The sequence below is a fragment of the Enoplosus armatus genome, chromosome 23 (assembly GCF_043641665.1).
Source record: "Enoplosus armatus isolate fEnoArm2 chromosome 23, fEnoArm2.hap1, whole genome shotgun sequence".
Lineage (NCBI taxonomy): Eukaryota > Metazoa > Chordata > Actinopteri > Centrarchiformes > Enoplosidae > Enoplosus > Enoplosus armatus.
In genome coordinates, this window is record NC_092202.1 from 6,780,779 (window position 1) to 6,793,044 (window position 12,266).

At 39.2% G+C, this 12,266-nt stretch overlaps 1 protein-coding gene across 1 annotated transcript in view; it reads right to left on the reverse strand.

Annotated features, from left to right (window-relative positions):
- arap2 (ArfGAP with RhoGAP domain, ankyrin repeat and PH domain 2) overlaps positions 1-12,266 on the reverse strand; it is a 100,515-nt gene that overhangs the window by 13,992 nt on the left and 74,257 nt on the right. Inside the window, exons 18-23 of the mRNA XM_070929618.1 lie at positions 8,752-8,815; positions 8,086-8,249; positions 7,217-7,429; positions 6,807-6,912; positions 5,162-5,309; positions 2,781-2,858 (exon numbers count right to left, since the gene is read on the reverse strand). Coding sequence (XP_070785719.1) covers positions 2,781-2,858; positions 5,162-5,309; positions 6,807-6,912; positions 7,217-7,429; positions 8,086-8,249; positions 8,752-8,815 — 773 coding nt within the window. The remainder of the gene's footprint in view (positions 1-2,780; positions 2,859-5,161; positions 5,310-6,806; positions 6,913-7,216; positions 7,430-8,085; positions 8,250-8,751; positions 8,816-12,266) is intronic.

Sequence of the window (12,266 nt, forward strand, 5' to 3'; positions counted from 1 at the left end):
ACATCCTTGCTGCAGCTCCATACTTAACGCAAGCACATGAAAGTGGTACCGATCCTCTCATTCTTTGCAAGAAATTGAATAAGTTAGCTAATAAATAAATAAATAAAAACAACTCTACTACTCATCCTTAGAATAGACTTAGACTGATTATGAGAGTAATACTTATTAGAAGTAGTGAAAAACATAAATCAGGATAACCCTCCGGGTGTTGTTTGAGTTTTTCACTTGAAGATAAATAGATGGAAAAAATATTTATTTTAACTAAATGTAACCTATCTTAAACTAAAAAGAAAACTTTTAAGTGGCCTTTCTGCCTGACATTCAGAGGCTCACATTCCCAGTAATATTGCTCTTGTCCAAATCATGGCACCTTTCCTCAGAGTTAGAAAAACAACTAAGTAAGCATGAAAAGGTTTCTTTTCCCCTTGGCTATCTGGAAATTACAGTTACTTTTTCCTTTGTTGTTTTAATGTGCAGGTGAACTGAGGTCCATTATTGGCTTGAGCTGGGAGAACTATCGCATGATAAGAGGGAGGAAGCCACTCCTGTGGCCCTGAAATGACATAGAAATTACAGTCCAATGGAGCGAAAGCTGTAGTTGTGAAAATGTCACGCACAGATACGGGGCCTTTTTGGTTGGCCAAGTACACTTTTCCTCCTTCCCTTTCATTGTTCTGTGGTGGAAGGAAGGCCAGGCACACTTTACAAACATTTTGTCGTATGAAAAAGTAAGACAGGAAATAAAGATGTTGAGAAGCAAGTAAACTGCAACAAAAAGAAGTGCTCAATGGTTTTTTAGGCAATGAATAACAAAAACAGTGATGTTCTATTTGAAATTAAGGCATCTAAGTTTTACCAAAGTCATACTCTCTCTGCACCTGCCCTGGCTGTAAATGCAAGTATTGATTTTAAAGTGCCACTTCTACTTACAAGGCATGACATTGCCTTGGACCTCATTATATCACTGATTTACTTACTCCCCCAGTCTAGCCATACTATCCTCTTGCAGGGCGCAGGCCTCCTTGTCATTCTCTGCCTTTAAAAGGAAACAGATGAGGTCAGACCCTTCACCTGTAGGGCCTGAGCCCTCTGAGACAAGCTTCCTGCAAATGTCAGAAGCACACATTCTCTTGGTATTCAAGTGCTGACCCAAGAGCCATTTGTTCAGCAACATCCTTAAATCCTACCTGTATTTTCCTCCCTGTTTGGCAACATTCATACTGTAGGCTGAATAGTTCAATCTTAATCTTTTGAGTGGAATGTTGGATGGATTCTCATGAAATATGGTACAGACGTTCATTCCCCCCTTGGGATGAATTGTAAGAACTTGGACTTTGACAACTTTTCATCTAGCTTCATCATCAGGTAAAAATTTGGTTTTTGACCAAAAACCTGCAAAACAGACAGCCTCGGCTGTACTTGTACAGTGTGTTTAGTGCAAATTAGCATGTCAGCATGCAAACACTGTGTGCTAAACATCAGCATGTTAGCATTGTCACTGTGAGCATATTAGAAAAAAACAGCTCAGACATTCCTGATTTTGTTGAGTAATTTGCCTCTACGTTTTCACGGCCATCCAGCACCATCTTCACTATTGGCTGTTATTGAAAATACAATGAATGCTGATAAGAAAATGTATTTTTGAAGAAAGCTACACTTTAAACCTTTCCAATAGTCTACTGAATAAAAAGCCACACAAGCACTTTTTATATAAACCTGAGCCACACACCACTAAAAACAAACTGCATGCATACAAAACAATCGCAAGTGCAGATTTTATTGGTCTGTGGGCAGGAAATTTCATATTTCTTTAAGTTGAGAGGTACTAGAAAGCAGCTCTGCATGGAATGGATGAGTATAATGGACATTTCAAGTTACAACTTTTAACTTTCACTTCACTTTAACTTCCAAATCGGTGGTGAAGTTGCCTAGCTTCAATTACTCTGGAGCTTGTGTTCAACTGCCCCTGCAGACATCACTGTAACGCCATGTCTAACTGGTCTCTACAACGAGGCCAGTGAGTGAAATGTTATCATGACTGATAGAAATGATTTGATGGTCCAAACTATGAAGATAAGACCAAGCGGTAACATTTTAATGACTTTAATCAATGTTTAACTTTCCTAAAATGTTAAATCATCCCTAAAATAAGCGGACCCATTATCTCAACAGAGAAATATTCGCCATGCTGACTTGTAATTACACTAAATGATTGTTCTTAATGAAAAATAGTGACTTTTCTATTTTTTCTGCCTTAGTTTTCTAGGTTAAAACCCTAAAACCCTAAAATCCATGTCCATAACCAAAATGTCGTCCCAATTTTCACCTCAGACAGCTTTATAATAGCACTGGCTTTCCACTGAGTAACCCTCCTGCCCCACAGCAGCAGACATGTTCTGAAAGCCTACGGACAAGGTGGAGAGATGGGGGGTGGGGGGCAGAAAGGAGCGGGCATAAACAACTTATTTCAGATTTCAACAACAGCAGCGGCATGTGATTTAATTTTTTCCCCAGTTATCTGAACCAAATGTTTTTCTGGGCTGAGGCATCCAGGCAGAAAGTACCTGCCGTAAAGGTTAACAGGAACAAAGCCCTTTTTCCTCACCCCACCCCCCTCCACATCGCCTTCATTTTTGCCAGAAAAACAGGAAACTTGTTCAAATGAATCCCTGATTTGAGAGACCCTGACGCATGCAGGCAAATCAATACGCGCACGCAAACAAGAACAGAACAGAACACCCGTTGGTGATTTCCATTAGGGTTTCTGCAGGTCGACTTACTGTGGTGTCCTTCTTGTCATTCCAGCGTGTGATGAAACTATTCTCTCTCTCCATCTGTTGCACCCGGTCTTCATTGACCTGTTGGAAACATCACAAAGACACACACACACACACACACACATCAATTCAAACTCAGCCAATGAGAAACTTTCTGATCACAGAAACTACACTTGAGAAACATTAAATTGCTTGATCGAATCATAAAACCATTTTTCGAAGGTAATATTAATTTCAGCACTTACAATACAATACATGGAAGACTAGGTAGACTAGTAAAGTATCATACGCAAACTGTAGAATTGGGCCGTTCAGTTAACACTTCTAAAACCAATTTTGAAGAAGGAAGCTGGCTGTGAGCGTTTGACACAGCTCAGTGCCAAGTGAATACTCTTTTCTTTCACAAAGCTCTGTGTGGGAAATGATATTTTTTATTCAAATTTTTTTTTTTAACATCATTATCATTTTCATAGAACAATTTGCTTTGTTCGAGTTATACGAATGGCAGAGAAGATTGGGGGAGCTGAAAAAAAAAAAAAAACTCACAAACTCGTCGTGTGTGTGTTTAGGCCTGATAATGGGTCCCGTCGACGACATCCAGCACAGAACTGGCGCTTTAATTAGCGAGATGTCTCACTCGTTTTATGTCACAGCTTGTGTATTCACTGCTATTGGGCTCATGATTGGTCGAGCTTAATGGCTATTTGTCATGCGAACGATGGCGTCCCGAACCGATTTGGAGTGAATGCTCCTCCTTTAACGTAAGAACAAGAGGGATCCAGGCGTTCTGCGGGGAATTAGCAGTCGCTCTGTGCTGTGCATCCCATAAGCCAGGCAGCTCTCCAAGGGTAACATTGATCCCACACCCCCGCCCATCCATGTATCAGCAAAGTCAAGCCTATTGTGGAGATTTGGCAACAACAGTTCTTCTCCCCAGATGGTTGAAGTACGAGAGTGGAAATGAAGTCATGCCTGCAGCTTGGTTTAGATATGCAATATGGTAATATGTGAACGCTTTAAATGTTAGAACTTTTTTTTCATCTGTCATTGATTGGAGAGTCTTCTGAAATCAAGCAGGCCGGCTACATTTGACTGCATGTACTACACCTTTCCTACAGTTGTTAGGAGCAGAAATATCTCATGGATGATTTGGTCAATAGAAAACACTTGCTGTTATACATTCTTCCAGTTTCTAGTTCTAAAGAACAGTAGAAGTATTATTCAGCCTGTGAAAACAGTTGTATAACGCCTTTGGTGGATCTGGAGGGAGCGAAAGACGATATAGAGTTGCACGATGGGAAATGTAGGAATCTGCGTTGAGATGGACCCATTCTGTCAGAAAATCTTAGCTTCTTCTGCATTAATTACGTTAACATTACTCTTTTTAATCAGTCTCCCATGAGTCCCCAAACGTCTTTAAACTGCAATAATAGATTGCTTCATTGTAACTTTAAACAGTTATTACAATAAAACTTTAGGATGTGAGAGAAATTATTATTCAAAAGGCAGCTATTTATTATTTAGAGTTGCTTAGAGTCCTTTCTTATTTAAAAGGATTGTATATTAGGACAATTTTTCCACCCTGAGCAGAACATTTTGAAATCTCATGTCCCAGGCCTCAGTGGCCAGATCACAGGCATCTAGATGTTGTTTACACTTTTTGTCAGACGAAACCAGTTTTTAATGATGGCACCATCAATAAAAACTCCTCAAGATTATTATCACAAGATACAATATGAGTATTAATAATCTGTAGTTTCTATTTCTATGCTGTTATATTCAATGAGCATCACATGAAGCATTTACAGCAGATGTACTTAACACATCTTTGTTTAATATATAATAGATGTGTTTAATATAAGAGCATACAAACAAAAACAAAAAAAAAGACTGCTCAGTCAAATGGAAATAAATATGATGTTTCTTTCTCTCTTTTTTTTATCATGAAGTTATATTTTTCTGCTATCAAAATGGCTCCTCATATATAGAACAAACTCAGATTTATAAGGCTGGCCTCATTTCGCCTCAAGCGAAAGATGTCCTGAACAAGGTTCCTTTGGTATTTTTTGCTCTAGGTGACCTGTTTTTTTTAATATCATGTCTGTGTTTTCTGGGTGCAGTTGTGTGCAGAGCACAGTCTGCAAAGACACTGGTTTCAATGTTTGACTGTTGATTGCTGAGCAGAGTAACATCTAACATCTCATTATGTAATGGGTGTTTGTGCCATAAAATTTGGATGTTATCTGAAGACCCGTATCATGTCACCATGCTCAGCTCAGCCCTTTGTCACCCTTCCTTATATGTCTCCCAATCAGTTCATCACCACCATCAACACTGTCAAAGGGCAAAAAACAAATGAATAAATAAATCATTTATTTACTCACGCTGAAGAGCGTAATGTAGTTGCTGATGAGGTCATGGACGACGCTAGTTTCCTGTGGGGTTTGTCCCCGAGTCTGGAACAAGCAGGAGGAGAAGACAGAGGCCAGTTTTTCGCTCGGCATGTGGTTGAGGTGGGAACACTGCTGAATCCTGAATCACACAAAGAAAACATGGTTAAAAGAACCCAAATGTACCTGCACACACACACACAGATCAACACAAACAGCTTCTATCTCTTGCTCACATCTCATAACGCTCTCAGTCTCTCATGCCCACACATACTGTACACTCTCACACACACACACAGATCAGTGAAATGTTAGGCCTCAGTCCAAATTCAGCAAAGGGCCAATTAAGTCTTCTCCAAACAATCTACATCATTAACATAATGCGGCTAAATCACAACCATCCACTGCATGTTTCTGAGGGAGCAATGTGTAATGTGAGGATCAGTGAAAGAGACATCAAGACAGCAGAGTGTTTGTATCTAAATGTAGCTAGAGGTGGAAGAACTAACAGACTTGAGGTGGGGGGAGAAGCTGTAGGACAGAATATGAGTTGTGATGCTAGTTTAATGCTGACACAGTGTTCGTGAATGTGTGCAAGTATTCATTCATTCATTCCAGAGCCGTTGAGTAGATTAAGGATATACCTGCATCCTGTAATGTATTACAAGAAGTAAAGCTGTTATCCAAAAGTGAAAAGACTGAATAATCATTAGCATTATAAGTAAATTACTGCCCTTTAGCCAAAAATAGCACAACTTGTGTCGTGGACTTCATCTGTGTGTTTGCTAATTGCCTGAGTTTTTAATAATGAGCCACTCGTTTGCAAAATGCCAACAAATGGTACAAACAATATGGGATGTATTCATTATTTTCAACCCGAGGACACAGTTGCTTCCGTGACAAAAACAAACAGTCGTTTCCTTTTCAGCTTGCAATTTGAGGGACCTGCCACCATATCCACTCCACATAGCGTACGGGTATCTGACTAAATCAGACTTGATTGGTCAGAAGAAAAGAAAAACACACACACACACACACACACACACACACACACACACACACACACACACACACACACACACACACACACACAACAGAGGGCAGAGTGGGTCATTAGCAGAGCAGAGGGGACAACAGGCTAATCAGCAGGTGACATATCGCAACCTGAGGGCCACTCAGAGCGCAGGACCTTTGAGCCTCCACACTTGTTACGTCTGTGATGCAGTGTGGCATCTGTAGAGCTACACCTCTTACATCAGTCCATGAGTCCAATCAAAAACATGATGAAGACAGGAGGTGTTTAACAATCTTGCTGCATAAAGTATCAAAGTAAAAGTTCTGGTTCTGGAGTAAAATGTCCCCTGTGACTGATGTCACAAGATAATTCTGAGGGGTGGTGAGATGATTAATGGCAGAAAGAAGAAGAAAAAACAAAGTTCTGATTCACAAACTGCTAAAGACTCACAGACATTTGGCATCTTCATGTCCTGTTTTTAAAGTTTTTTAACACTCTTGACCGCATGATTTTCCCCTTCAGGGATAAATAAACTTTATCCTGACAGCGACCTTGACCTTGAAATAGCCTCACTGGTGCAAGCTTAAAATGTGTCTACAGTTTGAAGCGTGTGTGTGTGTATACCTGTACAGATGTTGGAGCAGAGCATCAAGGGTTGACCTGTTTATCTTTGGCAAACTCTCAATGAAAGTGGAGTACTTCTTTACTCTCTGCCTCTCGTCCTTCTCATCTACAAAACCACACAGACGAGAGCTGCTGTAAAAATGGCAAATATAACAAACTATAAACTGAGACGTCACCGAGGACGCATGAGGGAAGTGAGGTCGTTCTGTACCAAATTACTGGAGAAGCAAATTTGAACTTTTTATATTTTTTCATCTGTGATGATGAAATAATGTCTCTACTGCCCAAAAATCTTGAATATCATAACGCTGCAAAGCAAAGACAGAGCATCTCACTAGAATATAATCATACTCCACATGACCTTTGTGTATCTATAGTTTCTGTATCTTTAACACAGACCGCTCACATACCCAGAGCTGTCACCCAGTATGGATAGAGCTCTTTGGTCAACAGTGCATCCTCTGCTTGGGCTAAGAAGCTCTTCAGGGTTTCTGTCACATCGTCCAGCTTGTGCTCCTTCTCCCTCAGCTTCACATTACGGGCATCCCGGGTGAACTCCTCCAGGAGCAGGGCCACTCGACCAGGGTCCCCCGGCCTCTGGTAGACCCCCTCCTGGCACAAACCTGTTTACAAAGCCAAAAAAAACAAGGGGATTGGTTCCTATACCCAAGACTTGTTCGGCTCATTACTTCATGACTTCTGCACACCCTCTAAAGTGTAGTGTCTGCAACAGCAAATGATGTATATGACGTGTATACTTATATAACTGAATACAATTATAGGGCAATAGCCAACCTTATGGATGCTAAGTTGTGGGATTTAACATCATTACATCAGCACATTTGAATCTAAATTGCAGGTGGAATAAAATACTGCATGGTACTGTATATTAACCTTCTGTTCCACTTCACAGTTTCAATCAGAGTTAACTTTCATGCCAGTTCCCCATGAGACTGCATACTACTAATAACGGTATGGTATAAGTCCCCTTTTGCATTTATCATGCATTGATTAAGCAACAGGCACTATGTAATACAGATTTTGTGTATGTGTGTATTTATATTTTGCAAATAACTTCGGGTTCCCACGGTAATAGAACATTTTCTATTTCTTTTAAAATACAGTGAAAAAGAGTGAAGAGATAATGTCATAGCATTATGCTAGACGACATGCAATTCTCATCACGGCGCAGCACACTGGATGAATCAGCTCCTCAAGGGGAAAATCATAATAGTAGTAAAGCAGAACTTTTCTCCAACATAAATATAATGTAACTCACCATATTGGGTGACAAAAGCAATGCAACTGTCAACTATAATAGGGACACCATTTTTAGTCAGCTGTTGGTCGCTGAGAGCCTTGCCATCTGTACCAGCAGCCAGCGTGATGGCAGAGTGCCACAGTGCAAAGTCCATCTTGTTAAAGCCGTGGATGTAAACTGTTCTATTAAAGACAGAGGGAGAGAAAAAAGTAATTATTAATGAAGTACAGCATGATATAATTTCCTGTACCAATATGATCTTTCATATCTATAAGATGTCTTTGGAAAAGCACTGCTAAGTCTTTTCAAAAACAACCAATAAGATTAAAGGAATCCAAAAGCGCATCTACAGAACACACATCTATAAACGACCACCACTTTCCCACGAGGTTTGATCAAAAACACACAAACGAAGAGCAATTAACAGAGTAAACAAAAAAGTCTGGTTGCACTACTCTAAAAGATGTAAGAAACGGTTGGCTTGTGTTGCGTGCCATCTCACCTCGTCTGCAGCAGGCAGTTTAGCAAGGCTTTAATTACCTCGGATGGTTACAGTAGGTAAAGTGCATTCGGACTAACAAGACAAAGGCTAAATCAAAGCTAACAGTGTTGCATAATGTATAGTGTTGTATCACAAATACGTTGCCAATTAGCACACCTTTTTTTTTCCAAAGACTCACATACCTTCTGCCCTCCACCATCAGCAGGACTTGGATCTTGTCCTCGCCCTCCGTGTGTGTGGAGACAGCTGGCAGGGGAGGAAAGGGCAACAAGTTGTTGGACATGCAGGCTCCAAAACTGTGTACATTCAAAGAGCAACATGCAAAGTAATGTGTTGGAGACAGTTTAGGTTTGACATTTGCAGTTGTTCAAACTCTGTCAAATGCATGAGCACTGAGAAGCTTTCGCCATGAAAACTTGAAAGCTGACACATTCATTACCCGTCACTGAAAGGTCTCCGTTCTCAGTATTCATTTTCATTTTTAAGTTGATCACTGATACACTGCACAACATATCTGACTCGTCTTTTCAAACGTGCATACAGTGGAAAGAAAAGTGAAGGAACAGTAGAGTAGTGGAAAATGCCAAATGCATCCAATCGGAGTTGATAGCATTTCCTTGTTATAAAGGAAAACATGAATATAGTTTTTGTGTCACTGACGGTGGTTTAAACAAGAGAGGGAAGTGGGGCATAAACACTAGTGTCAGTGGCCATCAAGCTTTACATAAGGTTGGTCTAAATGCAACCAAATCAGATAGCACTGAGGGAAGTATTTAACACACCGCCAGAAAAAAAAACAAAAAAACAGACAGAGTTTCTGTCATTCTTCATCTGTACAATCAATTTTAGAAAAACAGTGCATTATACAGAAAATCTGCGCTAAGGGACTCAAAAAGCTCTGCCATAATCTCTTCTGAGGTTTCAAACAGCTGCTTGGATCATGGCAACAATCACACACACAACAGAAAAGGTACAAAAAAGATAGGAGTCACAAATCTCCTAGCAACAACATCTGGCACTTTCATCACACTGAAGTTCCCACTGGTTGTGCTCAAATAATGGATATATATACACACAAAAGAAACCAGCAAAAATAGAAGTTTACCTAAATAAACAGTTGGCTTTTGGAGATTGATAGCAAGCTAAATAGTTACCTATACAATAAGTCATTATTAAAATTATTAAAATTATGTAAGATTTTGTAACGTAAGAGTTAGATGATATCACTCTTATGTCTGCACAGTAAATATGAAACTACTGCCAGCGGCCAGTTAGCTTAGCTTAAACCACAACATGATGTTTTTACACTTCGGTTTTTGTCCAGATTAAACAAACTAAATATAACCTGTTAATTAGTGAGCTTTAGAGTTGCTGGTAGGTGGATTTTATGGACAGAGTCAGGCTAGCTGTTTACCCCTGTTTGTAGTAAACAGCTAGCCCAGCTCTTTGTAATTAACTAAGCTAACCAGCTGCTAACTACATTGTATTTTGTTTGTTTAATCCAGACAATAACCAAAGTGTAAAAAGGACACGTTGTGGTTCCCAAATTTAAATTTGAATTATTGGAAGCAACAATCCTAGAGGCATAAAACTGTAAGAAATGCTATCACAATCATCACATCAGAAAAAAACAGTTCTTTCCATTTCCTCTACAATATCCCACAATATGCTCCTTTAGTAAACACATTGATTATTTGCACAAAAAGGAAATTTAATTGAATTGTTGGCACAAGTAAGAGGATTGGTAGAAATATTACATATAAAAGTGATATTTTGGCTAACAAGTCCTTTGTAAAGGCCTTTGTATGTTGAGTTAAACAGCAAAAACAATTTAATCCCCCAAAGTCTCTCAACAAATAATTTGCTTTTTATTTTCTTTGGATCAGAATGAAATACTGTGCCCTTGAAAATCTGCCAAACAAGAGAAGAAAGCAGAGAACTTCAGAGATTGATATTGACTTGAGAGAGGTTTATTAAAAGTGTTATCAGGTAAATGCAAAACACTTGTCATCGTTGTTTGAACAAACACACAGCAATCCTCTTTCATCCATCTTACAGCTCAGTGGGACATTTTTTATTACTTAATATGTTTGTGTGATAAGGAATAAGTGGATAAGAAGGTCCTGTAAGAGATTTTCATGATGTTTTTTCTCTCTAAAAATCAGGGTGATTTAGGGTGCTGGTGCAGATTTTAAGTGGGAGCATTAAGTGTTGTTTATTTTGACGGGTTTATACGATAACCTCATGATATTACAAGCCCTGTTGCCCACATTTGCAGAGACCTGAGTTTAACTTGCAGCAGCGGTTCCTCTGGCTTGAACCAAGTCTCCAATGAACACAACTTCCCGTGTTCATGGGAGGGAAGCAGTTGAGGGATCTCATATTTTAAAGCCAACATTGTTTACATCTAGGGCTACTTGAAAGGAGTTTTCAATATCATACACTTCTTAGCTACACTGGATTGGTTTTATTAACTTTAATGTGTTCCCTCTGTAGCTGTAGACTATCACAATAGGTAAAACGTATTAGTCTGATCAGAATTGGGTACTGGCAGTACCTCAGTTAGTATTAAGTTAACTTCCAAATTAACATGAATCATCATTAACAGTTCTGGCTCCTTCTGAACATGCTAGCTGTGATTGCTATATATCTTAAAAATGATTTAAAATCTAATTTTGCCTTTAAATGAACCTCAGTGTGGACACACTGAAATTTGACTACTAAATATGCTGGACTGCAGTCTTGTGCTGATGCCTATCTTAATTTTTAGATGATTGAGCAGAGCAGTGGGATTACATTTTTTTTCTCTATTTAGCCACAGCCTGAAGAGAAATCCACTGAGAAATGAGTTCAAAGTTAATATACTTATCTTGTTTGAAAACCATTCATTTCAGAAAGTTCTGGGTGGGAAGGCAGATTTGTGCACTGTGACAGGTTAATGATTATCCAACTGTATCTGTCATTCTCCACTCACTTAACTTTGGTTGTAGCTATTTGTGTGGCAGACATCTTGACACAAGATCAATCCTCTCTCAAGTAAACAGCTGAGCCCCCAAGAAGCCATTTTGAAAGGTAGTGCACTCTTTGGGGAACAAGGATTCTTTTTTTTGTATTTTACTTTTGAATTTATTTATTTATATACTACTTTTCAAAAAGAAAGTTACAAAGTGCTTCAGGGCCAAGACAAATTAATCAATAAAATAATTTGAACAATAAGCTAAACACAGTAAAACTTGTCACATAGAGAGGGTTGAGAAAAACAAAATAAACGACAGTCAGCGCAGTTAAGGATAAAATGAATCAAAGCTAAAGATTAGAGTAAGAAAACCCTTTAGTAGGTTTTAAGGAAAGATTTAGAAAGTGATCATAACTGCCTGAAGTCATAAAAAACCAAGAACAGACTGCAACACGCAGTTTGAAGTGCTGCATGTTGGAAAAAGAGTGCTTTTAATTGAAAAGTGTATTTATTAAATCCCTTGCTGCTACACAGGGGCACCTTTCATGCGGTGGTGTCACTGCAGAGAAAATAACAGTTAATCCCATGTCACAGACTGTGATTCCTAAAGGGATCCTTTCAATGCTCCAGAACCTTCCATCCCCTGACAAAACACAGTCCCTTCTGGCGCCGACGGCTCGCCGGCTGTGACAAATATGGTTTGAGAAAGCCAGGAATAAAATTGAGCACCGCTGCAGTTCT